The sequence below is a fragment of the Coregonus clupeaformis genome, chromosome 26 (genome assembly GCF_020615455.1).
Source record: "Coregonus clupeaformis isolate EN_2021a chromosome 26, ASM2061545v1, whole genome shotgun sequence".
NCBI lineage: Eukaryota > Metazoa > Chordata > Actinopteri > Salmoniformes > Salmonidae > Coregonus > Coregonus clupeaformis.
The window spans coordinates 42,457,128-42,484,238 of record NC_059217.1 but is presented as its reverse complement, the minus strand read 5'-3'; the positions used below and the strand labels follow the sequence as shown (position 1 = coordinate 42,484,238).

Here is a 27,111-nt window from a genome sequence, read left to right as displayed (position 1 = left end):
TGAGTATCTGGAGCATCAGCAATTGTGGGTTCGATTACAGGATCAAAATGGCCAGAAACAAATAACTTTCTTCTGAAACTCGTCAGTCTATTCTTGTTCTGAGAAATGAAGGCTATTCCATGCGAGAAATTGCCAAGAAACTGAAGATCTCATACAACGCTGTGTACTACTCCCTTCACAGTACAGCGCAAACTGTCTCTAACCAGAATAGAAAGAGGAGTGGGAGGCCCCAGTGCACTACTGAGCAAGAGGACAAATACATTAGTGTCTAGTTTGAGAAACAGATGCCTCACAGGTCCTCAACTGGCAGCTTCATTAAATGGTATCCGCAAAACACCAGTCTCAACGTCAACAGTGAAGAGGCGACTCCGGGATCCTGACCTTCTAGGCAGAGTTGCAAAGAAAAAGCCATATCTCAGACTGCCCATCTTAATCTTTTATTTTTATTGGCCAGTCTGAGATATGGCTTTTTCTTTGCAACTCTGCCTAGAAGGTCAGCATGAACGGATGATCGCTGCATGTGTAGTTCCCACCGTAAAGCATATAGGAGGAGGTGTTATGGTGTGAGGGTGCTTTGCTGGTGACACTGTCTGTGATCTATTTAGAATTCAAGGCACACTTAACCAGCATGGCTACCACAGCATTCTGCAGCGATACGCCATCCCATCTGGTTTGGGCTTAGTAGGACTATCATTTGTTTTTCAACAGGACAATGGAGGAGGTGCGAGATGGAGCCTCAATGCTGACCCTTTCCTCTTTTGTTTTACAGGTTAGCTTTATATGTGTACGAGTATTTGCTGCATGTCGGTGCACAGAAATCAGCACAGACCTTCCTGTCAGAGGTAAGAAATCGCTTTAGAATAACTTTCTGAGGTGAATGGGATTTTTCTCCATTGTATAGTGAGGGATGGGATTTACATTTAGCGGTAGCCCTGGCGTCAAGGAACAGTTTGGTAATCTCTGCTTTGTAACACAAGTCATTGAATCCCAAAATGTTGTATACAGTGATTTAAATGTAATGGGCCAAGACTAAGCTATAAGCTAAAGAATAACAGCAGTATTAGTCTTAAGATTTCTATAAGGACAATACAAAATGGCAGCCGTTCTAGTTGCGTTCCATAACAACACCTAGGCAACGCCCTGCCCCTATTAGTCTGATAGCCCCTAAACTGTCAGTGAGGTAAAGCCCTTCTAATGTGTTGCATCATCTTCCTTATTAATGGACATCCTTCCTCATAATGGCCTAGTATTCAGGCCTTCCCCTCTATAACACCTCCACGCCTTAAGCAGCTCATTTAATATTGTACCATTATAGCTGTGGAAGAACTTTACTGGCACGCAAATCACTGTGGACTATATTATTCATGTTAAAGACAAACTTTATATTTCTATTATGTGTCCGCTGTTCTCTTTCCCTAGGGACAGGAGTATTCCTGACCACTTCACCTCTGCAGGAAGCCATAAGTAGGGCCATGAGTTTTTCCTTCCCAGGTTACTTGGTCAGGACAAATTCATGTCCCTACTTATACCACTCTATGTGCCTCTGAAACTTTTAGCAGTTAGGTTAAACTCCAGTATCCTTAATCAGTGATACCCTGGATGCTCATACTAGTCTATTTAGCTTCTATATTCTTTACCATTAATTTAGCCAGCAGTGAGAGCTCTACACCTCTAGAGTGGCGTTGATGCCTCTCTGCTCATTTGGTTCATAACTGTTCTTAAACACTTGCTTGGCTACCCAAACTACTTGTTCCGGCCAAATGCCAAGCCATGCCCACAGATGTTAGTTTCTTCTCCACAATGAGTCTGGATCGGAGTACCTTCTTGACGATTTCTAGAATGCAAACACATTCTAACTGTTCTGATTGGTCCCAGACACCGATGGGTTGGGCCAGAACCAGAACACACGTGGGTAAAGCAGCGTTTTGAAAATGTGTCATTGGCTTTGATACTCTGATTGGTTAGAAATGATCCAATTGCTGATGACTTTGTTTTGTACAACACCCCTCATTTTGACATCACCACAAACGACTTCAATGATGAGTCTTCGACTGAAGTATGCGATCATAGAGCAGCGGAAGAATTCAGTGAGTCGTCAGGCAATTTAAACACTCCCATGTTAGTCAGATTAAATATGTGCAGTTAGATGGGTTAATGGGTACACTTGGTTAATAATAGTGTTCTTAACCCACAGACCTGCTAAAGTGATCCCTTTCATGTGCAATGAAAGGTTGTAGTCCCGTGTAGCTCAGTTGGTAGAGCATGGCGTTTGCAACGCCAGGGTTGTGGGTTCGATTCCCACGGGGGGCCAGTATGAAAATGTATGTACTCACTAACTGTATGTCGCTCTGGATAAGAGCGTCTGCTAAATGACTAAAATGTAAAATGTTGTGTTTTTCTCATTTATTTCATATAAAACACTCTGGCCTGTGTTCAAGCACATAACTATTTCAGTGGTGTGATTCACCCAGCTCACATTTCCACATTTCTCCTCCCTGTATTATAATCTGTTCAGCTGTTATCATGTATTACAGCATTGATGTTCCACCACTGTTCATGACTGTACCTATGTGTCATTGTGTTCAAACATGCTTTGAAGTACAGTGAGGGGGAAAAAATAGTATTTGATCCCCTGCTGATTTTGTACATTTGCCCACTGACAAAGAAATGATCAGTCTATAATTTTAATGGTAGGTTTATTTGAACAGTGAGAGACAGAATAACAACAACAAAATCCAGAAAAAACGCATGTTATAAATTTATTTGCATTTTAATGAGGGATATAAGTATTTGACCCCCTCTCAATCAGAAAGATTTCTGGCTCCCAGGTGTTTATACAGGTAACGAGCTGAGATTAGGAGCATACTCTTAAAGGGAGTGCTCCTAATCTGTTTGTTACCTGTATAAAATAAATCTGTCCACAGAAGCAATCAATCAATCAATCAGATTCCAAACTCTCCACCATGGCCAAGACCAAAGAGCTCTCCAAGGATGTCAGGGACAAGATTGTAGACCTACACAAGGCTGGAATGGGCTACAAGACCATCGCCAAGCAGATTGGTGAGAAGGTGACAACAGTTGGTGCGATTATTCGCAAATGGAAGAAACACAAAATAACTGTCAATCTCCCTCGGCCTGGGGCTCCATGCAAGATCTCACCTCATGGAGTTGCAATGATCATGAGAACGGTGAGGAATCAGCCCAGAACTACACAGGATGATCTTGTCAATGATCTCAAGGCAGCTGGGACCATAGTCACCAAGAAAACGATTGGTAACACACTACGCCGTGAAGGACTGAAATCCTGCAGCGCCCGCAAGGTCCTCCTGCTCAAGAAAGCACATATACAGGCCCATCTGAAGTTTGCCAATGAACATCTGAATGATTCAGAGGAGAACTTGGTGAAAGTGTTGTGGTCAGATGAGACCAAAATCGAGCTCTTTGGCATCAACTCAACTCGCCGTGTTTGGAAGAGGAGGAATTCTGCGTATGACCCCAAGAACACCATCCCCACCGTCAAACATGGAGGTGGAAACATTATGCTTTGGGGGTGTTTTTCTGCTAAGGGGACAGGACAACTTCACCGCATCAAAGGGACGATGGACGGGGCCATGTACCGTCAAATCTTGGGTGAGAACCCCCTTCCCTCAGCCAGGGCATTGAAAAATGGGTCGTGGATGGGTATTCCAGCATGACAATGACCCAAAACACACGGCCAAAGGCAACAAAGGAGTGGCTCAAGAAATAGCACATTAATGTCCTGGAGTGGCCTAGCCAGTCTCCAGACCTTAATCCCATAGAAAATCTGTGGAGGGAGCTGAACATTCGAGTTGCCAAACGTCAGGCTCGAAACCTTAATGACTTGGAGAAGATCTGCAAAGAGGAGTGGGACAAAATCCCTCCTGAGATGTGTGCAAACCTGGTGGCCAACTACAAGAAACGTCTGACCTCTGTGATTGCCAACAAGGGTTTTGCCACCAAGTACAAAGTCATGTTTTGCAGAGGGGTCAAATACTTATTTCCCTCATAAAAATGCAAATCAATTTATAAAATTTTTGACATGCGTTTTTCTGGATTTTGTTGTTGTTATTCTGTCTCTCACTGTTCAAATAAACCTACCATTAAAATTATAGACTGATCATGTCTTTGTCAGTGGGCAAACGTATAAAATCAGCAGGGGATCAAATACTTTTTTCCCTCACTGTACATGAATGGAGTATGTCCCAGGCTTACATGATATATTTGGAAAGATACAGACAGAACATTGTTTGCCTCAGCTGGGTTTCCCTTATCAACCACACAGGAGGAGGAACGTTAGACGACGGTGTTCTAAAACGGCCTCATTTTCTTTGAGATACTCTAAAGACCTGGAATAACTGGCACAACATTATACACAGTATGCTATATATATATATTATTTATTTATTAATTCCCCCTCGAGCCTAAAAAGGGTAGGTAGCATAAACATAACAACATGTAACATATGGATTTGCATTGGTATCCACATCAAAAGTCCCAATGCAAAGTTACCTCACTTTTTCTATTTTTCGAGTTATTACATAAAACCGATCAGAATGACAAAGTCATGTCGGGTGTGATGTAATATGTAGGACCCGGCAAGCCAGCCTATATTCTATAATGTAAACTCCAACATAAATAACTTTAAATGTATAACTTGTTTGCAATGATGTATAACAAATGTATAACAAATTGTTTGCAATGATTCCTAGTTTCAATTAAATGTTCAGCCAACTTACATGCAAATACCTAATAAATGTATTGTTACAAATCAACTTGCAAAGTTGCTAGCCAACTGGCCCGCTAACATTAGCCCTACCAGCCTGCCTACATTATGTTAGCAGTGCATGAGTCAGCCATTTGCTATCAACACCTAGCTTACAGCTACATTAAAGTAAACCAAAGTTTTGAAACTACATAACACCATCTAAGCAGTTATGAAAGAATATTAGCTATATGCAGTTAGCTATTTAGCCAACTAGCTAGCAGCCTAGCCAACCACCACAGTTATGATCGGCAAGCTAGAGCCCAACTACGGGAGAGCTCGAACACAACCAAAACATGACCGCAGATTGAAAGCAAAGAGATATTGATGGCTGTGGCCCATCCGATTGTAAAACCTTTAAGAGTGCATGCTGAGTGTGCTACCAAAGTGAGGGGGAGGGGGGAGTCAGCGAAATCTAAAATGGATAGATTCGAGATGTCCGTCAGCAAATGCGCTACACATTTAGAGCAAGCAGGTATGATTTTGTCTTTCGTTTTGAGCCCACGGCAAGAAGGTACCAGAGCCTGCCGTGCTAACGCATTCCCACTAGATAACACAGCCACAAAGTCCGTGAAGAGCATGCTGCATGGCTGCACATGCCCCATCTGCACCTTGTTTACATCACACTTCCTTGTGATTGGTGGATTGTAACTCACCACCGCCAACACTTGGTCTGGAATGTAATTACATGCTAGCATGGCTAGTGGCTAATAGCTACCAAGCTAGCATACAAACTCTGTAGCACAGAGTAGATCCTCCATATGACGTTGACAAATAGTGCATTGTGGGTAGTTTAGAAAATATCCGGAAATAAGTTAATAAATATGTAATTACTCAAACATAACTGTTGTAATTACTCAAACATAACTGTTTGTACTTATAGGTAACCAGATCGTGACTACAACTAAGTTACAAAGTCTTTGACCCACACTGTTTTATTACATTGGTGAGTAAAACCTTTTAAACTTAAATTGTTGCTCGTAATCTTTCACAATTAATCATAAATTCCATATGTTCCCGTCCATTTATGTGGAAGTCTTATAGAAACATAACTGACCTGTTATAAGAGAGCAGCCTTCAATGGGCCTGAAATAATCTGTCACTCTCAGGTATATTGTCATATTATAAAAGGGTGGATACCAAGGTGTTATGTGTGTTTGCAATGCTATCACAATGCTGAGAAATCAAACGCCTAACCTGCCCAAACGCTTTTGCCTCCCTCTGCCCTAAACCTTTCAGTGCAGGCAGCAGGGTTTGACTAAGTGCCAACAAGGCACAGAAGTGAACTAAAATATTAAGTACAGATCTGGGACCAGCTCAGAGAGATTATAGGTCCAATGCCAGCTGTTTTTATCTCAATATCAAATCATTTCTGGGTAACATTTAAGTACCTGACAGTGAATTTTTATTTTATTTTTATTTTTGAATGTCAAAAATAGCTTCTTAGCAAAGACCAATTTCTCAAGCAATAATTATTCTACCACTGTCTGGGAGTGAAGCGAGAATTTTTCTAGGACTGTCTGGGAGTGGCGCAGTGGTCTAAGACACTGCATCGCAGTGCTAGCTGTGCCACTAGAGATCCTGGCTCGAATCCAGGCTCTGTCGTAGCCGGCCGCGACCGGGAGACCCATGGGGCGGCGCACAATTGGCCCAGCGTCATCCAGGATAGGGGAGGGAATGGCCGGCAGGGATGTAGCTCAGTTGGTAGAGCATGGCGTTTGCAACGCCAGGGTTGTGGGTTCGATTCCCACGGGGGGCCAGTATAAAAAATGATGTATGCACTCACTAACTGTAAGTCGCTCTGGATAAGAGCGTCTGTTAAATTACTAAAATGTAAATGTAATGTTTGAGTGGGGAGGGGAAAACTAGCTGTTGTTGGCAGAGGTTTGGAACGCTTTCTTATTGGTCTATTAACTACACTGAACAAAAATATGAACGCAACATGCAACAATGTCAAAGATTTTACTGAGTTACAGTTCATAAAAGGAAATCCGTCAATTGAAATAAATTCATTGGGCCCTAATGTATTGATATCACATGACTGGGAATACAGCTATGCATCTGTTGGTCACAGATACCTTTTATAAAAAGGTAGGGGCGTGAATCAGAAAACCAGTCGGTATATAGTGTGGCCACCATTTGCCTCATGCAGCGCGAGACATGTCCTTCGTATAAAGTTGATCAGGCTGTTGATTGTGGCCTGTGCAAAGTTGCTGGATATTGGCGGAACTGGAACACGCTGTCATACATGTCGATCCAGAGCATCCCAAACATGCTCAATGGGTGACATGTTTGAGTATGCAGGCCATGGAAGAAATGGGACATTTTCAGCTTCCAGGAATTGTGTACAGATCCTTGCGATATGGGGCCATGCATTATCATGCTGAAACATGAGGTGATGGCAGCAGATGAATGGCAATCAATGGGCCTCAGGATCTCGGCACGGTATCTCTGTGCAGTCAAATTGCCATCGATAAAATGCAATAGTGTTTGTTGGCCATAGCTTATGCATTTTTACTTATGCCTGTCCATACCATAACCCCACCACCACCATGGGGGTCTCTGTCCACAACGTTGACATCTGCAAACTGCTCGCCCGTCTGCCCGGTACAGTTGAAACTGGGATTCATCCGTGAAGAGCACACTTCTCCAGTGTTCCAGTGGCCATCGAAGGTGAGAATTTGCCCACTGAAGTCAGTTACGATGCTGAACTGCAGTCAGGTCAAGACCCTTATGAGGACGACGAGCACGCAGATGAGCTTCCCTGAGACGGTTTCTGACTGTGTGCAGAAATTATTTGGTTGTGCAAACCCACAGTTTCATGAGCTGTCTGGGTGGCTGGTCTCAGACGATCCCGCAGGTGAAGAAGCCGGATGTGAAGGTTCTGGGCTGGCATGGTTACACGTGGTCTGCGGTTGTGAGGCTGGTTGGACGTACTGCCAAATTCTCTAAAACGACGGTGGCTTATGGTAGAGAAATGAACATTGAATTCTCTGGCAACAGCTCTGGTGGACATTCCTGTAGTCAGCATGCCAATTTCACGCTCCCTCAACTTGAGACACCTGTGAAATTGTTGTGTGTGTGTGACGACTTCACATTTTAGAGTGCCCTTTTATTGTCACCAGCACAAGGTGCGTCTGTGTAATGATCATGCTGTTTAATCAGCTTCTTGATATGCCACACCTGTCAGGTGGATGGATTATCTTGGCAAAGGATAAATGCCTACTAACAGGGATGTTAACAAATGTGTGTACAAAATCTGAGAGAAATAAGCTTTTTGTGCGTATGTAAAATGTATTTCATCTCATAATACATGGAATCCTCACCAATCGACACACTATATACCCCAGGGTTTTTGAAATTTGGGCAAATTTAGTTAAGTATTCAGACCCTTTGCTATGAGACTCAAAATTGAGCTCCGGTGCATCCTGTTTCCATTTATCATCCTTGAGACGTTTCTACAACTTGATTGGACATTATTTGGAAGGGCACACACTTGACAGTGTATGTCGCAGTTGACAGTGCATGTCAGAGCAAAAACCAAGCCATGAGGTCGAAGGAATTGTCCGTAGAGCTCCGAGACAGGATTGTGTCAAGGCACAGATCTGGGGAAGGGTACCAAAAAATGTCTACAGCATTGAAGGTCCCCAAGAACACAATGGCCTCCATCATACTTGAAATGGAAGACGCTTGGAACCTCCAAGACTCTTCCTAGAGCTGGCCAAACTGAGCAATTGGGGGAGAAGGGTCTTGGTCAGGGAGGTGACCAAGAACCCAATGGTCACTGACAGAGCTCCAGAGTTCCTCTGTGGAGATGGGAGAACCTTCCAGAAGGACAACCATCTCTGCAGCACTCCACCAATCAGGCCTTTATGGTGGAGTGGCCAGGCGGAAGCCACTCCTCAGTAAAAGGCACATGACAGCCCACTTGGAGTTTACCAAAAGGCACCTAAAGGACTCTGACCATGAGAAACAAGATTCTCTGGTCTGATGAAACCAAGATTGAACTCTTTGGCCTGAATGCCAAGTGTCACGTCTGGAGAAACCCTGGCACCATCCCTACGTTGAAGCATGGTGGTGGCAGCATCATGCTGTGGTGATGTTTTTCAGCGGCAGGAACTGGGGGACTAGTCAGGATCAAGGCAAAGATGAACGGAGCAAAGTACAGATTGATCCTTGATGAAAACCTGCTCCAAAGCACTCAGGACCTGACTGGGGTGAAGGTTCACCTTCCAACAGAACAACGTCCCTAGGCACACAGCCAAGACAATGTAAGAGTGGCTTCGGGACAAGTCTCTGAATGTCCTTGAGTGGCCGAGCCTGAGCATGGACTTGAACACAATCGAACATCTCTGGAGAGACCTGACAATAGCTGTGCAGCGTCGCTCCCCATCCAACCTGACAGAGCTTAAGAGGATCTGCAGAGAAGAATGGGAGAAACTCCCCAAATACAGGTGTGCCAAGCTTGTAGCATCATACCCAAGAAGGTGCTTCAACAAAGTACTGAGTAAAGGGTCTGAGTACTTATGTAAATGTGAAGCCACTCTTGCAATTTCCAAAAACCTGTTTTTCCTTTTGTCATTATGGGGTATTTTGTGTAGATTGATGAGGGGGGAAAAAACCCCGAATGTAATCAATTTTAGAATAAGGCTGTAATGTAACAAAATGTGGAATAAGTCAAGAGGTGGGGGGTGTCCGAAGTCAGCTTGCAGGCGCCCGGCCCGCCACAAGGAGTCGCTAGAGCGCGATGGGACAAGGAAATCCCGGCCGGCCAAACCCTCCCCTAACCCAGACGACGCTGGCCCAATTGTGCGCTGCCTTATGGGTCTCCCGGTCACGGCCGGCTGTGACACAGCCTGGGATCGAACCTGGTGCTGTAGTGACGCCTCAAGCACTGCGATGCAGTGCCTTAGACCGCTGCGCCACTCGGGAAGCCCGTCGTTACAGCCTTATTCTATTTTTCTCATCAATCTACACACAATACCCCATAATGACAAAGCGAAACAGTTTTTTAAAGAAAAAAACCAAGTACCTTATTTGCATAAGTATTCATACCTTTTGCTATGAGACTTGAAACGTAACAAAGTAGAAAAAGTCGTGGTCTGAATACTTTCCGTGTATGTGTGTAAACCACAGGAAAATGAAGTTTTTGACTGCACTGGGTTTTTGGTTGCAGTTGAATGTGGAACTGACAGGATTTTAACTACATTGCAGATATGAAACAAAAAGACAATAATATCAGTCAGATATCACATTCCCAGTTTATGCTGTCCTCTGTAGCTCAGCTGGTAGAGCACGGCGCTTGTAACGCCAAGGTAGTGGGTTCGATCCCCGGGACCACCCATACACAAAAAAAAAAATTATATGCACGCATGACTGTAAGTCGCTTTGGATAAAAGCGTCTGCTAAATGGCATATTATATTATTATGCTACAAAACCAACTTCATAAGAGGTTTTAAAAATACGTTCTATTTGACTCAACGTTCCATGACGTACACTAAAGCATTGTTGACAGAGTAGATTGATGCAGTTCAATGCATGATTTTGGTAGCCCCAAAATATATTGCTATCAGGTTGTAAATCACAGCTGGCCTGGTATATTGTTTGCAGTTTCAATTACTCAATATTTTTGACTGTAATTAAGGCTGGGAATGTCAATACAATCAAACTAGCAAGGGCAATGATCACAAGTCCATAACGTGGCTAATATGCTACTGTATCTATTTATGTAGCAAGCTAAAAAATGTTAGCTAGATAGCTAGCTGCTAGAAGGACATCATGTCATTGGAGGAGTGGGTGAGTGACTGACTTTCCCCCCGTATTGTTTGTCGGTGGCTACACATCTAGAGATGCACGTGTCATTTGTTAGCTAGCAAGAAATGTGAATATCTTTGCTAGCTAGCTAGTTAGCTAGCTATGCTGAACGACTGTTATCCAGTTAGCATATCTCTTGCGTTCGCAATTTCACTCTGGCTAGCTATCTACTCCAATTTCAACTAATTTTGATTGGCTGGGCCTGGCTCCCCAGTGGGTGGGCCTATGCCCTCCCAGGTCCACCCATGGCTGCCCCCTGCCCAGTCATGAGAAATCCATAAATTAGGGCCTAATGAATTTATTTCAATTGACTGATTTCCTTAAATGAACTGTAACTCAGTAAAATCGTTGAAATTGTTGCATGTCACATTTATATTTTTGTTCAGTATACCTGAAAGTTTGAGAGGGTTTATCTAATGTTTCTTCATTAGATTTTAGCTCCACTTGCTCTGGCTAGCATTAGTTGTTGATCTTGTTTTTGTTGATGTGTATATAGTGAAATATAGCCTACCTTCTTATGGTTGTTTGATCAATAGGATTGTAAAGGTCTCAAATGAAAGAGGACTCCTGTGGTACTTAGCTACATGTTTGCAGAAATCCATTCAAGTTTATTTTGTGGCTTTTGCTAAATGCGTTCTAATGATCTAAAGTCGCGCTGTTGCAACTGCCTATAAACACACAGTCCAGTTCAAAGTGAGTGATGGCAGGCCCTTGTGGCAAATGGCTTGTTTGCATATACAGTAGGCCTACTGAACCTCTGATTGGCTATGGAGCACCGGTTTGCGTAGACTCCGGTCCTGACGAGACAGATGTTTTTATTCGGTTTTATTTCCTGCAGTGTCTAATAATTGTCCAAACGCACGGCCACTTTCCCAATCTATATTGCTATAGAATTTTCACAAATGCATTAGTAAACGTCATTCCCAAACATTATACGAATTTATGAAAACAACATGAAAATGACCATATCTAAGTGCTCGCGTGTCAAAAAAATGTAAACTAAAAATGTGTTCCTGGGGGTGTATATGAACAGATTTTAATGTTGCTAGAATGCTGTCAGTTCCACTTTAAGTAGCAGGGCTGAAGTGAGGCTTGCTGATAGCAGAACCCTCCTGGGTGAATCTCCTCCCTGAGATGGAGTGTTAATGGTGTGCTGCTGGATAGGGGTTAAGTTATGGGTCACAGGCAATGGGAGGGAGACGCCGCTCCTCACACAGTCCATGTCCATGAGGCGTGCGTGCGGAGGCCAGGGTCGAGGTAATTTGCTTGTACTGTAGTTGTCTTGAATGTATGAAATCTCATACACAGTATAATGCAGAGATGCTGATCAGTGATGTTTTCAAACCATTATTTCCTGGTTTTCTGGTACTCTCTGCTTGCCCTTCATAGGCTATGATTGAAGAGTAAGTACACTATTCAAAATAAAATGATTTTATAACCCATCCTGTTAACATTACTCCCAACAGTTCTACAGTCAGCCACATCACTCCAATTCAATTACTACATTAATATAGGCCTGTCAGTCTCAGGACCTCTCCAAAGCATGTTCATCCCATTCCAGCCCTCCTCCTCTCCTGCCTCCCTCCCTGAGCAGATAAGGAAATTCAGTCCCCACAGGTATGCTGAAGCAAAACACACCTGCTCAGTGCACCTAATGAGAGCTATCGCCTGGCCTCTCCTACTGCCTCTGCCTCTCAATTAACCCCCCGTCCGCCCCCTGCACACAGCCCTGTCTCCCGGGAACACAGTCAGTCCCCACAGCCCGCTCACCTGCACAGCAGAACACCTCTTAAACAGCCTCTACTGGCCCACACACAACTCCAACAGCCGTGGGGTTTATAGGAGAGGATCCACCTACAATATAGTGGAGATCACAAGCCATATGCCTTCCAACTACAGTGCATTGCAGGTAGCCTCGATTACATGCCTCGTTTCAAGGCTCACTTGGCCCAAGTTTCATTAACTTCATTAACCTGGTCAAGTCACAAAGTCAGAAAAACCCTGGGTCCTACTTATAAGATGAGAAGCGGAAAAACCTTGGCACGCAAGGGAGGTTACGTACAGTACCTGCAATATACTGAAGCTCACACAGCGGCCACAGACAGTGATAGTAGGAGTTAGCAGCTAGGGCTGAGTGTGGTAGCTAGCTATCTCTGGGTTGATGTTATCTCGGTGGCCAGATATGGGGAGTAGGTGTATGAAGCGTGAGGAGCTGCTCCTAAGATGGTTTTTAGTGTCAGATCCACACTCTCTGCACTCCATTCTCACTGCATGTCTGTCTGAAGGGAGAAGTGGAGTGAGACGTGGTGTGTATGCAATATGGATGCAAAAGGGTGGAGTCTAACTCTCTCTCACTCTTTGTCTCTCTCTCTCTCCACTCTATCTCTTCCTCCTCTCTTCCAGATCCGATGGGAGAAAAATATTACACTGGGGGAGCCCCCTGGATTCCTACACTCATGGTGGTGGTACGTGCACTGTCTATGTACATTTACACTTGAGTCATTTAGCAGACGTTCTAATCCAGAGCGATTTACAAAGATGCCTATTTAACACCACACACTGTAAACACACACTCTCAGCTGCAATTCATTCACGACTTGAAAGCACACATGATGACATGAAAGAATGTGTAGGAGTGAGGAGGTCATTTCTGAGCAACGCTAAGTGCAAAGTCTTCTGATGTCAGTGCTGTGTGTGTGTGTGTGTGTGTGTGTGTGTGTGTGTGTGTGTGTGTGTGTGTGTGTGTGTGTGTGTGTGTGTGTGTGTGTGTGTGTGTGTGTGTGTGTGTGTGTGTGTGTGTGTGTGTGTGTGTGTGTGTGCACTGTACTCTTCACTGGATGATGAACTTAACTTGTCCTGATAATAAAATGGAACCCAATTCAAATAAATTCCCTTTACCTCAAATTGGAGCATAGTCAGTATTACTTTAAAAGTGAAGTTATGCTTACTACATATTTGTACCTGTTATACTGTAAATAGCTTTTATAGTTTCTGGCCAGAGTAAAAAAAACAGCTAACCCATTATGGTCTCTATCCATGATATTCGTAGAACCAGCTTGTGCTGTATTTGTTTTAGCGGACCTGTCAGACGTATTAATGCCAGAAAAAAGACTTCAGTGTATTTGCTATCTGGAAGCAGTCTGCCTCTGGACTGACAGGCTGACACGTATTTCACTCTGTCTCACTGGATGAGAAGGAAACGCACATGCCTGGGTTCCCCTCCAGTTGACAGAGGGAGAGATGGAGAGACTGAGAGAGATCGAAGGAAAGAGAGAGAGGGAGGGAGTTCACAGTCAGCCTTTGTTTGTCCTGCGCTGCTCATCCTGAAAAGCCCCTCTACCCTCAATCTCTGAACAGGGTTCTTTCAGCTGCATTCTTCTCCCTGAATCGCCAACATGCTTTAATTGTGAATCGTGTTTACACAGCTCATAATGGCCCTTAAGAGAGCCTGTGCTCCCTCCGTCTGACAGATTTCAGACAGATTGACATACACAAACATACCGTTTTTAGACAGTTTACTTTGATGTTGCCTAACCCTCGAGAGAAGTTGTAAAGTCTCAAGGTTTGTTGATGTGCTGAGACATGGTTTGAGGGAGCCCTGTGTGTGTGTGAGTGGTTGGAGAGTAGGCAGGTTATTAGCTGAGCAGGGCCCCAGTGTGGGGTGACCCAGTGGAGGGTTCCCAGCTAGCAAATTTGGTTCCTTGGAAGATGTGGGAACATATGTTTTTGGGTTTCACATTGGTTGTGGTAACGAAGCCATACACTTTCTGACTGTTTAAAAACGTTCAGTTAACAAGAGCTGAAATTAAATATCCTAGAAATTGTCCATACGCATGAAAATCGTATTTCTCTCAAATGTTGTGCACACATTTGTTTACATCCCTTTTAGTGAGCATTTTTCCTTTGCCAATATAATCCATCCACCTGACAGGTGTGGCATATCAAGAAGCTGATTAAAGAACATGATCATTACCCAGGTGCACCTTGTGCAAGGGTCAATAAAAGGCCACTCTAAAATGTGTAGTTTTGTCACACAACACAATGCCACAGATGTCTCAAGTTTTGAGGGAGTGTGTAATTGGAATTCTGACTGCAGGAATGTCCACCAGAGCTGTTGCCCGATCATTTAATGTTAATTTCTCCACCATAAGTCGCCTCCAACGTCGTTTTAGAGAATTGACAGCACGTCCAACCGGCCTTCAGTTTGGCGTCGTACTGGCACGCTGGAGAAGTGTGCTCTTCAGTGGTTTGCTGATGTCAACGTTGTGAACAGAGAGCCCCATGGTGGCGATGGGTTTATGGTATGGGCAGGCATAAGCTATGGACAACGAACACAATTGCATTTTATCAATGGCAATATAATTCACAGAGATACCGTGATGAGATCCTGAGGCCCATTGTTGTGCCATTCATCCGCCACCATCACCTCATGTTTCAGCTTGATAATGCACGACCCCATGTCGCAAGGATCTGTACACAATTCCTGGAAGCTGAAAATGTCCCAGTTCTTCCATGGCCTGCATACTCACCAGACATGTCACCCATTGAGCATGTTTGGGATGCTCTGGATGGATGTGTACGACAGCGTGTTCCAGTTCCCGCCAATATCCAGCAACTTCGCACAGCCATTGAAGAGGAGTGGGACAACATTCCACAGGCCACAATCAACAGCCTGATCAACTCTATATGAAGGAGATGTGTTGCGCTGCATGAGGAAAATTGTGGTCACACCAGATACTGACTGGTTTTCTGATCCACGCCCCTACCTTTTTTTTAAGGTATCTATGACCAACAGATTCATATCTGTATTCTCAGTAATGTGAAATTTATAGATTAGGGCCTAATTTATTTATTTCAATTGACTGATTTCCTTATAGGAACTTGAACTCAGTAAAATCTTTGAAATTGTTTTATGTTGCATACATTTTTTTTGTTCAGTGTATATTTATACATTACAAAAGTTTCATTGTGATTTTTATGGAACGTTTTCATAACATCCTCTGAACAATTTGACCATGACTTTAAATAGAACCACGAGGAAACCTGTAGGAAATGTTATGCTGAAGTACTGAAATTCCCACAGAAGTGAGTGGCGCAGTGGTCTAAGCCACTAGAGATCCTGGTTCGATTTCCAGGCTCGGTCGTAGCCGGCCGCGACCGGGAGACCCATGGGGCGGTGCACAATTGGCCCAGCGTCATCCAGGATAGGGGAGGGAATGGCCGGCAGGGATGTAGCTCAGTTGGTAGAGAATGGCGTTTGCAACGCCAGGGTTGTGGGTTCGATTCCCACGGGGGGCCACATTGTTTCTTAACGTTCTCTGAACTATTTGAGAACATTACCAATGTCAAATGAGTTGTAGAACGTTCCTAGAACATTACCAACATTTAAATTAAATGTAACCTTGTTTTAACTTTTAGGAAACGTTCTGTAAAAGTAATGAAATACCAAGAAAATCATGTATTTTTGTCAAGTGCCTTAAATGTGCTGAGAATGTTCCAAAGGCAAGCAATTATCCTGCACCATTCCCAGAAAGTTGTGGGAAGGTTGTATGCAAAATAACCATAGGACAACCACGCTCTAAGAAACATATGGTTCTCAGAACATTATGTGCTAGCTGGGTTGTCTGTCTGGGGCTGCAGCACTGGATGGGGAGGCTCACTGGACCCCTCCCCCTTCACCAGGACCCCTCCCCTTTCACCAACCACCTCCCCCAAACAAAGGGTCCAGATGGTAAAGGAAAGCCAACCCCTCCCCCTCTGCTCCCCCTCCCTCAACCTTTGTCTGGAGGCCTGTCCTTTGTTTGCAGAAGAGACCCCTAACGGATTAACTCCTTGCATTCCAGTCTCCTTTGTGTTAAATAGCCAAATCCCCCACCCTGGGTTTTCTTCCCTGATTCTGTCTCAAGCAGTTTCCTGTTGGGCCGTGCGGGCCTGAATGGGCTGTGGGGGGGGGGGCTACAGGTTGCGGTGGGTTGGAGGTGGGGGTCAGTCATCCACATCTGTTGTTATGGACGCAGGGATAAAGCCAGGGCTCCGAGAGGGGTGCAGGTGTTGATCGTTTCATTTGCCCTCTTCATTTGTCGACCAAATCGATTGTTTTAACCCGTTTTCACTGGACATCCACGCTGTTACCCACTCAGAACCTCACCACAATACTATGTACACGGATCATCCCTCAAATTGCTTCCAGATCAGGTATGGGCAACTTCGATGGGGGTTGGGGCCACAAAAAAATCTAAACTCATGAGGGGCTGCAGTGACTTGCGGGTCTGCATACCCACATCCATAACCACACATTCAGAAAGTATTCAGACCCCTTGACTTTTTCAACATTGTTACGTTACAGCCTTATTTTAAAATTGATTAAATAAATGTTCCCCTCATCAATCTACACACAATACCCCATAATAACAAAGCAAAAACAGATTTTTATAAATCTTTGCTAATGGTTAAAAAATAAACTGAAATACCTTACTTATGTAAGTATTCAGACCCATTGCTATGAGACTCGAAATTGAGCTCAGGTGCATCCTGTTTCCATTGATCACCCTTGATGTTTCTACAACTTGATTGGAGTCCACCTGTGGTAAATTCAATTGATTGGACATGATTTGGAAAGGCACACACCTGTGTGTGTGTTGTGTGTGTGAGGTCCCACAGTTGACAGTGCATGTCAGAGCAAAAACCAAGCAATGAGGTCGAAGGAATTGTCCTAGAGCTCCGAGACAGGATTGTGTCGAGGAACAGATCTGGGGAAGGGTACCAAAACATTTCTGCAGTATTGACGGTCCCCAAGAACACAGTGGCCTCCATCACTTTTAAATGGAAGAAGTTTGGGACCCCCAAGACTCTTCCTAGAGCTGGCCGCCCAGCCAAACTGATAAATCGGGGGAGAAGGGCCTTGGTCAGGGAGGTGACCAAGAACCCGATGGTCACTCTGACAGAGCTCCAGAGTTCCTCTGTGGAGATGGGAGAACCTTCCAGAAAGACAACCATCTCTGCAGCACTCCACCAATCAGGCCTTTATGGTAGAGTGGCCAGACAGAAGCGACTCCTCAGTAAAAGGCACATGACAGCCCGCTTGGAGTTTGCCAAAAGGCACCTAAAGGACTCTCAGACCATGAGAAACAAGATTCTCTGGTCTGATGAAACCAAGATTGAACTCTTTGGCCTGAATGCCAAGCGTAACTTCTGGAGGAAACCTGGCACCATCCCTACGGTGAAGCATGGTGGTGGCAGCATCATGCTGTGGGGATGTTTTTCAGCGGCAGGGACTCGGAGACTAGTCAGGATCGAGGCAAAGATGAACGGAGCAAAGTACAGAGAGATCCTTGATGAAAAGCTGCTCCAGAGCATTCAGGACGTCAGACTGGGGTGAAGGTTCACCTTCCAATAGGACAAACACCCAAAGCACACAGCCAAGACAACGCAGGAGTGGCTTCAGGACAAGTTTCTGAATGTCCTTGAGTGGCCCAGCCAGAGCCCGGACTTGAACCTGATCGAACATCTCTGGAGAGACCTGAAAATCGCTGTGCAGCGTCGCTCCCCATCGAACCTGACAGAGAGAAGAATGGGAGAAACTCCCCAAATACAGGTGTGCCAAGCTTGTAGCGTCATACCCAAGAAGACTTGGCTGTAATTGCTGCCAAAGGTGCTTCAACAAAGTACTGAGTAAAGGGTTTCAGTGACGTGTACAAAGCCGATCAGATTGCGTCTCTCTCTTCCTACTCCCCGCCTACAAGCAGCAACTCAAGAGAGCCACCAACACAGAGAATATTGAGGTGCTGGACAGAGGAGGCAGACTCGATGCTGCAGGATTGTTTTGAGAATACTGATTGGAACATGTTCAAAGATTCACCCAGGACTCATCCATCAACATTGGGGAATATACATCGTCAGTCACAGGCCTCATTAGGAAAAGTGTTGATGTTGTACCCACAATAACAATCCGGACATACCCCAACCAAAAACCCTGGATGAACGTAGATATCCGTACAATGCTGAAAGCCCGTACTGCAGCATTCAATGTCAGCAGAACAAACCTAGATGACACGGTGGTGCGCGACTCATTCAAGGCAAGCAGGTACGAGCTCCACAAATCCATTAGGGATGCTAAAATACAATACAGACAAAGTCAAATCCAGCTGTGCGTTGCCCACCGACGCCTCCCTGCCAGACGTGCTTAACACATTCTATGCTTCCTTCAAGGCAGACAATACCAAGCCATCCAGGAAGACTCTCGCTTCTCCGGACCACCAGGTGCTTTCGCACAGAGGGTGACATGAGTAAAACTCTCAAAAGCGGGAATACTCACAAAGCCGCCGGCCCAGATGGCATCCCTGGCCGCGTCCTCTGAGTGGGTGCTAACCAGATGGCGGGTGTCTTCTCAGACATCTTCATCTTGTCCCCGTCCCAGTCTGTAGTCCCCACCTGCTGTAAGGAGACCGCCATTGTCCCAGTGCCCGAAAAAACAAGGTGACATGCCAAAATGACTCGTCCCCGTCGCTCTCACTTTTGTCATGAAGTGCTCTTTGTGGCACCTGACCACACTACTGAACAGTGGTCCAGGTGCGACAAAACTAGGGCCTGTAGGACCTGCCTTGTTGATAGTGTTGTTAAAAAGGCAAAGCAGCGCTTTATTATGGACAGACTTCTCCCCATCTTAGCTACTGTTGTATCAACATATTGTGACCATGACAGTTTACAATCCAGGGTACTCCAAGCAGTTTAGTCACCTCAACTTGCTCAATTTCCATATTATTTATTACAAGATTTAGTTGAGGTTTAGGGTTTAGTGAATGATTTGTACCAAATATAATGTGTATATATATATTTTTTTATGTAGGACTAACTTATTCCTTTCCACCCATTCTGAAACTAACTGCAGCTCTTTAAGTGTTGCAGTGATTTCACTCGCTGTAGTAGCTGACGTGTATAGTGTTGAGTCATCCGCATACATGGACTTTACTCAAAGCCAGTGGCATGTCATTAATAAATATTTTAAAAAGTAAGGGGCCTAGACAGCCGCCCTGGGGAATTCCTGATTCTACCTGGATTATGTTGGAGAGGCTTCCATTAAAGAACACCCTCTGTGTTCTGTTAGACAGGTAACTCTTTATCCACAATGTAGCAGTGTAAATCCATAACACATGTTTTTCCATCAGCAGACTATGATTGATAATGCCTAAAGCTGCACTAGTCTAACAAAACAGCTCCCCCAATATTGTTATCATCAATTTCTCTCAGCCATTCTTCAGTCATTTGTGTAAGTGCCGTGCTTGTTGAATGGCCTTCCCTATAAGCGTGCTGAAAGTCAATTTGCGTAAAGTAAAATGGCATTGTATCTGGGCAAACACAATTATTTCCAAACCTTTACTAAGGGTTGGTAACAGGCTGATTGGTCGGCTATTTGAGCCAGTAAAGGGGGCTTTACTGTTCTTGGGTTGTGGAATTACTTTTGCTTCCCTCCAGGCCTGAGGGCACAAACTTTCTAATAGGCTTAGATTGAAGATATGACAAATAGGCGTGGCATTATCTTCCGCTATTATCCTCAGTCATTTTCCATCCAAGTTGTCAGACCCCGGTTACTTGTCATTGTTGATAGAAAACCATTTCTTCCTCTTCCACACTCACTTTACGGAATTCAAAATTACAATGCTTGTCTTTCATAATTTTATCAGTTATACTTGGATGTCAGCGTTTGCTAATCTTGCCAATGAACAAAATCATTAAAATAATTGCCAATATCAGTGGGTTTTATGATGAATGAGCCATCTGATTCAATGAATGATGGAGCGGAGTTTGCCTTTTTGGCCAAAATTTCATTTAAGGTGCTTTTTACTATCATTCTTTATTATTTATGTTTGTTTCATAGTATAGTTTCTTATTTTTATTCAGTTTAGTCACATGATTTCTCAGTTTGCTGTACGTTTGCCAATCAGTTGTGCAGCCAGTCATATATTCTCCATTCCTTTTGCCTCATCCCTCTCCCATAACATTTTTCAATTCCTCATCAGTCCACAGTGATTTAACAGTTTTTACAGTAATTTTCTTAATGGGTGCAGTGCATGCTTATTAGTAACTGGAATAAGCAATTTCATAAATGTGTCAAGTGCAGTGTCTGGTTGCTCCTCATTACACACCACAGACCAACAAATATTATTTACATCAACAACATAGGAATCACTACAAAACTTATTGTATGACCTCTTATACACTATATTAGAGCCAGTCTTTGGAACTGTGATTTTCCTAGATATGGCTACAATATTGTGATCACTACATCTGATGGATTTAGATACTGCTTTAAAGCAAATTTTGTAGAGATGTGATCAATACATGTTGATTATTTCATTCCTGTGGTGGTTGTAACTACCCTGGTAGGTTGACTGATAACCTGAACCAGGTTGCAGGCGCTGGTTACAGTTTTGAAGCTTTTTCTTGAGTGGGCAGCTTGATGAAGCCAATCGATATTTAAATCACCCAGAAAATATACACCTCTGTTGATATCACATACATTATCAAGCATTTCACACATTATCCAGATACTGACTGTTAGCACTTGGTGGTCTATAGCAGCTTCCCACAAGAATGGGCTTTAGGCTTTGTGGTCCTCTGTAGCTCAATTGGTAGAGCATGGCGCTTGTAAAGCCAGGGTAGTGGGTTCGATCCCCGGGACCACCCATACGTACAAATGTATGCACACATGACTAAGTCGCTTTGGATAAAAGCGTCTGCTAAATGGCATATTTAGGTGAGGCAGATTAACCTGTAGCCATATTACTTCAACAGTATTTAACATGAGATCCTCTCAAAGCTTTACAGGAATGTTGTTCTGAATACAAATAGCAACACCTCCACCATTGGTATTTCTGTATTTTCTGTAGATGTTATAACCATGTATTGCTACCACTATCATAAAAGGTATTTTTCTAAGTGAGTTTCAGAGATATTCAGAATATGAATGTCATCTGTTACTAGCAAATGATTGATTTCATGAACCTTGTTTCTTAAGCTACATAAATTCACGTGGGCCGTTTTTAGCACTTTTCTGGGATGCTTGATTGTTTTCATTGCTTTACTGGGAAGCTTAGAATTAGACATGCTCATGTTATTTATGTTAGTGCAGGGTGAGCTGCACACAGTGGACTTCCGACTAGGGCATACCGCCTCAGTGCTAACAGTATAACTCTTGTTCATAGGCACATGATTACTGCATACAATAGCTGTAGGATCAGCAGAGGCATTCAGGGCAGTTAGAGGGACATAAATTAGGTTACTTACATTGTGTCCACCAACGCCCATGAGATAATGTACATTTGCTGAAGCATAATGACAACTCAGCGACTTAATGGTAGGGATTAACAGGGCCAGATATTATGGGGTGTTTATTGGTGTCAAGCAGAGACTCAATCAGTTCTTTAAAATCCATCTTCAGCTGTTCTGAGCTGCCCTTCATAATGTAATTGAATCCCACATTAACTATGATAGACACAATTTCCTGATGCAGGTTTAAAATGTTTGGGAGCAGCTTATTGGTGTCCTGTACTCGTTCTCCTGGATAGCACAACATTTTTACTCCAGGGACTGAGAAATGTATCACCATTGAACGGCCCAATACAGCGGCCCGAGAAGGGGATGGAGAAATACGCTCATTCCTACCCCTCACATAATTTGTGGAACCTTTCACGGGCCCACGAGGAGCTAGATAACGTACGCCCGCAGCTCACGGCGATAGGTTCAGACCTCCACCAGCTGGCAAAGCCCCGTCAGATCCAGAGAGAGGGAAAAGAGCCGAACTCTATGACGAAGCAGCTGTTGGAGTCCGCACAGCTGTCGCAGACACGGGCAGTTCCACCGATGAAGGCGCAGGTAGATCAGGCACCAGGGCGGCGAAGCTATTCATGTCGATCTGCTCCGGACCTCTCGCAGACCCTCTAGTACGTTTAGCAGCGTACCGCTGCCTTCGGTTTACACAACTTGTGACATGGGACCAGCGCTGATTGGAACAATCCTCTTGCTGTTCTCCGTCTACTCCACTACAAGATGGAGGAGGAGGAGAAGCAGATGATGACTTCCTTGGCAGGCAAGTTCCAGGTAGCATATACCATTTGAATAGGGACAGATGACAAGGAATGAATTTCCCCATAAATTCGCGCAGAATTGAAATTTGCTTGCAAAGGATAGCCACCTGATTCCTGTAATCGTCCGCAAGCAAACAATTGCCGCATTGGAACTCCGGATAGTCAATATTGTCCCAGACGAGCGTAATAAAGACAGCTTCTACATCGCTGGAAATGTTTAACTATTCCAGGCGAAGTGGGCTCCATTGCAACCTAGCTGGCTGGCTAGCTAGCTGGCTAGTTGGTAAACATCCAGTCCAAAGCAGCAGGTTTTAACACTTATGAACAAAACAAAACTTTGGAAAAAATAGGCCCAAACAACAGGTAGAGGCGCAGGTGTCATGACAACAACCTCTCCCTCAACGTCAGCAAAACATAGGAGTTGATTGTTGACTTCAGGAAGCAGAGTAGGGAATTCTACAGCCATTTACTTTGAAACTTGTATTGTTTGTTGTTACATTGTTGTGAAGGAACCTGCAAGTAAGCGTTTCATTGGACGATGTATACCATGTGTGTCCCGTACATACGACTAATAAAACTTGTAACTAGAAATTCTAACTCTCAACAGTAAGTTGAAGCCCTGACTGAGTTCCAAAATAATAATAATACATACTTTTATGGGGTGGGTGGGGGGTTAGGGGGGGGATTGATCCGGGGTCCGCCAGTTGCCCATCGCTGCACTAGATCATCTGGCCTGAGCATTGAGCCTCCCCCATGTTAGATAAATAAAGGAGGAATATGTTATTCTATTTTATCTCATCTTTAACAATATGCACACAACATAAAGTTCCTTTTTTTTCTCGCTTTCTTTACCCCTTGTCAGATGTTGAATTTATTAGCAAAGTCCGAGGGGAGTGTTCCCGTTGAATTATAGAACAGCTGATTTACATGGTGTGCTGTTTTAAGAGCTACAGAGTGCCTGTTTCTCTTGTTGCCTCACAATGCAAGCATTGGTACCAGGAGAATAGCAAACTTCAGTGGGGTAATAAACACTCTGAAAGGTTTTGTTTTCTTCTGCCTTTCTTCTTTGATTGCAGCGTTTTGTCCCATTAAGAGCAGCTCAGGCTGATAAGAGTAGTAGCAGCCATAGTAAACCTGGCTTCCCCTCCTCTCTTCTCCTTAGCATGGCTTTTCTGTTGCCTGACAGGAACTCACCCCAGCCTAGAGTGTGTGGATTAATGCCCAGGCCCCTTCAACCACGTGTCTCTGTTTACTTTGCCCATTATGGCGGAAGGCACATTGTTACCTCCAGGTATTGTCAGACTACAGTTAATTGCAATAATTATCATGATGGCATTTAATTGTTGTAATTGTCTTGTGGATGCTAATCCGTCGTTCGGGACACAAAGAAGTGGAAAGTGTGTGTGTCCTGTTTATGCTGCCAGTCCACATTCCCACATTGTTTCGACTGGCATTTAATTTGGAAATGGCAGAATTTGCATGCCCTCTGAACTGGACTCTGAATCTCACACCCAGATTAATCTTAGGGATTCCACACAGCCAAGTGAATTTATTTAAAGGAGTCTGAGAGAGTGCATCCACAGTATGAAAATCTTCCGTTGACAAAAATAAACTGCTGGGCTTCTCAACCTGTAGCTAGCTAGTCTTAACTAGTCGTAGTGTACCTTTTTAGCCATGCTCCAGTGTTGCATGAGCAGTCCCACCCAGACATGATCTACTTAAGCAATAAGGCCCGAGGGGGTGTGGTATATGGCCAATATACCACAGCTAAGGGCTGTTCTTAGGTACGACGCAACGTGGTATATTGGCCATATACCACAAGGTGCCTTATTGCTATTATAAACTGGTTACCAATGTAATTAGAGCAGTACAAATAAATGTTTTGTCATATACGATCTGATATACCATGGCTGCCAGCCAATCAGCATTCAGGGCTCAAACCACCCAGTTTATAATTTACTATTTGAAACTTTGGAGGGTGTCAGGTTATGATTACCCTGCTCCCCAGTCCACATTCCCTGTTTGCACCTAGTTGTGGCTTTTCAGTAACAAACTCTAACGTGCGTCTTATTTCATATCCCAGAGAGCTGATTGGATTTGAGATGGTCCCGCTGTCTCCCTCCGGCAGGCAGGCACGGCTCTGACAAAGCTGCAATCTCTTTAACGGCAGCTGATAGATATGATGATGCAGCCTGGCTTTATTGTCAAGTGACTGAGGGGCAGGCTTCATGACCCCCTCAATACACACACACACACGCCTCTGTTCTCGATCTCTCTCTCTCTCTCTCTCTCTCTCTCTCTCTCTCTCTCTCTCTCTCTCTCTCTCTCTCTCTCTCTCCCTCTCTGTTTCTCTGTGCTGTGCATCAGCCTGTCCAGCTGACCCAGACAGTGCACACCTAAGAGCAAAGGCCAGGGGCTTGTAGAAAATAGCATTTCTTCAGCAGATGTGCTTTGTTATTATATAAAACAGGGTAGTTGTATCTTCACTATACTTTACTTTGCTTACACAGTAATAAGACAGTACATGCAAATGTACCTTCCATGTGCAGTAAATTCATATGTTTAGCATCACTCCATATGAATTGTAACAAAATATCTTACACACAGTTATGGGTGATCAGCTAATATTTTCTGCTCAATTTTGCAGTCATATCAAGTGCTCGGCGTTTCACACGTTAGAAGCATGGTTTCGACTGCCTCAGCAGAAAGCATGCATATCGTGGAATATTAGTCTTTGAATGGTTAGGTTAAAGCGTAACATTTCTCTTGAGCCCCAGTCAGATCAGTAGCTTTTATGTGCTATCCATTAAATCAATATCTTAGGTGAAAGAACAATTTAATGTGGACCAGTTAAACAGGTGCTTAATTAAGTAATTAAGAGTGCATTTGGATTGGAACCTGGTGCCCCCTGCAGCCCGTAAGGGCTGGATTTGACTTCATTAACAAATATCATGCCTAATAGATCATTAGCCTGCAGCTCTGGCCAAGCAGAACGAGAGCTACGTGAGATGGTTCGATTAGATGACCTCACTTTTCTGACGCAAGTGCTGGACTAGAATTGTTATTTTGAAAGTTCTTCAGTTCTTTCATTCCCTTTATAACTGCAGCTTGATCAAGTTTCACTTCATCATTACATTTACATTTTAGTCATTTAGCAGACGCTCTTATCCAGAGCGACTTACAGTTAGTGAGTGCATACATCATTCTTTTTTTATATTTTTTAAATATTTTAATTTTAATTTTTTACTGGCCCCCCGTGGGAATTGAACCCACAACCCTGGCGTTGCAAACGCCATGCTCAACCAACTGAGCTACATCCCTCCCCTATCCTGGACGACGCTGGGCCAATTGTGCGCCGCCCCATGGGTCTCCCAGTCACGGCCGGCTACGACAGAGCCTGGATTCGAACCAGGATCTCTAGTGGCACAGCTAGCACTGCAATACAGTGCCTTAGACCACTGCGCCACTCGGGAGACCAAGTGTGGACCATAGATGTGGTCTCCATGGATAGATGGTATTTTAGCGTTACGGTTCACACATACACATATACATTCAGTATGTGTCCTATGAGGGAATCAAACCCACAACCACAAAATGTTGCCAGCACCATGCTCTAACCAACTGTCATGTGAACCATCCCCGACTGTTGTTAGTATTAACTGAAACTATCTGCATGTTTGCTGTACTCTGACGTCTATGTCCAACCATGTTCTCTGTCTCTCTCCTCCTCTCCCCACAGTGTATTCTGGGATCTGTACTGCGCTGCTCCGGACCGGAGGGAGACATGCGAACATTCCAGCGAGGCCAAGGCTTTCCACGATTATGTGAGTCAACCTGTCACTGGTGTTGTCAGAGGCACGGGTGGCTGTCGTCACGTGTGTGTGTGTGTGTGTGTGTGTGTGTGTGTGTGTGTGCTATCTGCTATCTACGTTCATTTCTCAATATCGAATTAATACGTTTGCATACATGATTGTTTTGGTCACGATTTGAATGTATTTTTATTTGGTCTCTGTAGTGTCTCTTACTGCAATAGATTCTATCCTCCTAGGCTCAGTGAAACAGTGTCCTGGCTACCTCCCTCACTTCCTCCCTGTGACCCCTTAGAGCTTTACCTAAACTGTCGGCTGAAGGTGAAATGTCAGGTCGCTGCAAGGCTGTTATTGGCCTTCTCATGTTTTCAATAAAGGTCGGAGCAAATAAAGCAGCTGGGTGAGTTGTTGGCCTGGATTAAGTGTAATGCTGGGGCCGATGGATGGGGGCCGATTGGGGGTGGCCTGGGGGTCATGGGCTTGCCCTCCCTGACCCTCTCATCTGTAGAAGAGCTGGAGCTTCCACTGCCGCTAGCATTGATGTGCTGCCTGAACATGTGTGGAGGGCCTCAGAGTGGCCGGCTCACAAAAGGAGGCTCTTTGTTGACACAGCCCTTGGAC

The 27,111-nt window shown here is 44.2% G+C and overlaps 1 protein-coding gene across 3 annotated transcripts in view; it reads left to right on the top strand.

The window, feature by feature from the left end:
* Positions 1-27,111, top strand: part of LOC121540352 (single-stranded DNA-binding protein 3-like) — a 134,673-nt gene that overhangs the window by 19,205 nt on the left and 88,357 nt on the right. For 2 of the 3 annotated variants that reach the window (XM_041849164.2, XM_041849165.1), the window contains exons 2-4: positions 770-842; positions 13,002-13,063; positions 26,421-26,505. In XM_041849164.2, coding sequence (XP_041705098.1) covers positions 770-842; positions 13,002-13,063; positions 26,421-26,505 — 220 coding nt within the window. Of the gene's footprint in view, positions 1-769; positions 843-5,707; positions 5,730-13,001; positions 13,064-26,420; positions 26,506-27,111 lie in introns of those variants that run through there. The other variant, XM_041849166.2, reaches the window with a different exon arrangement.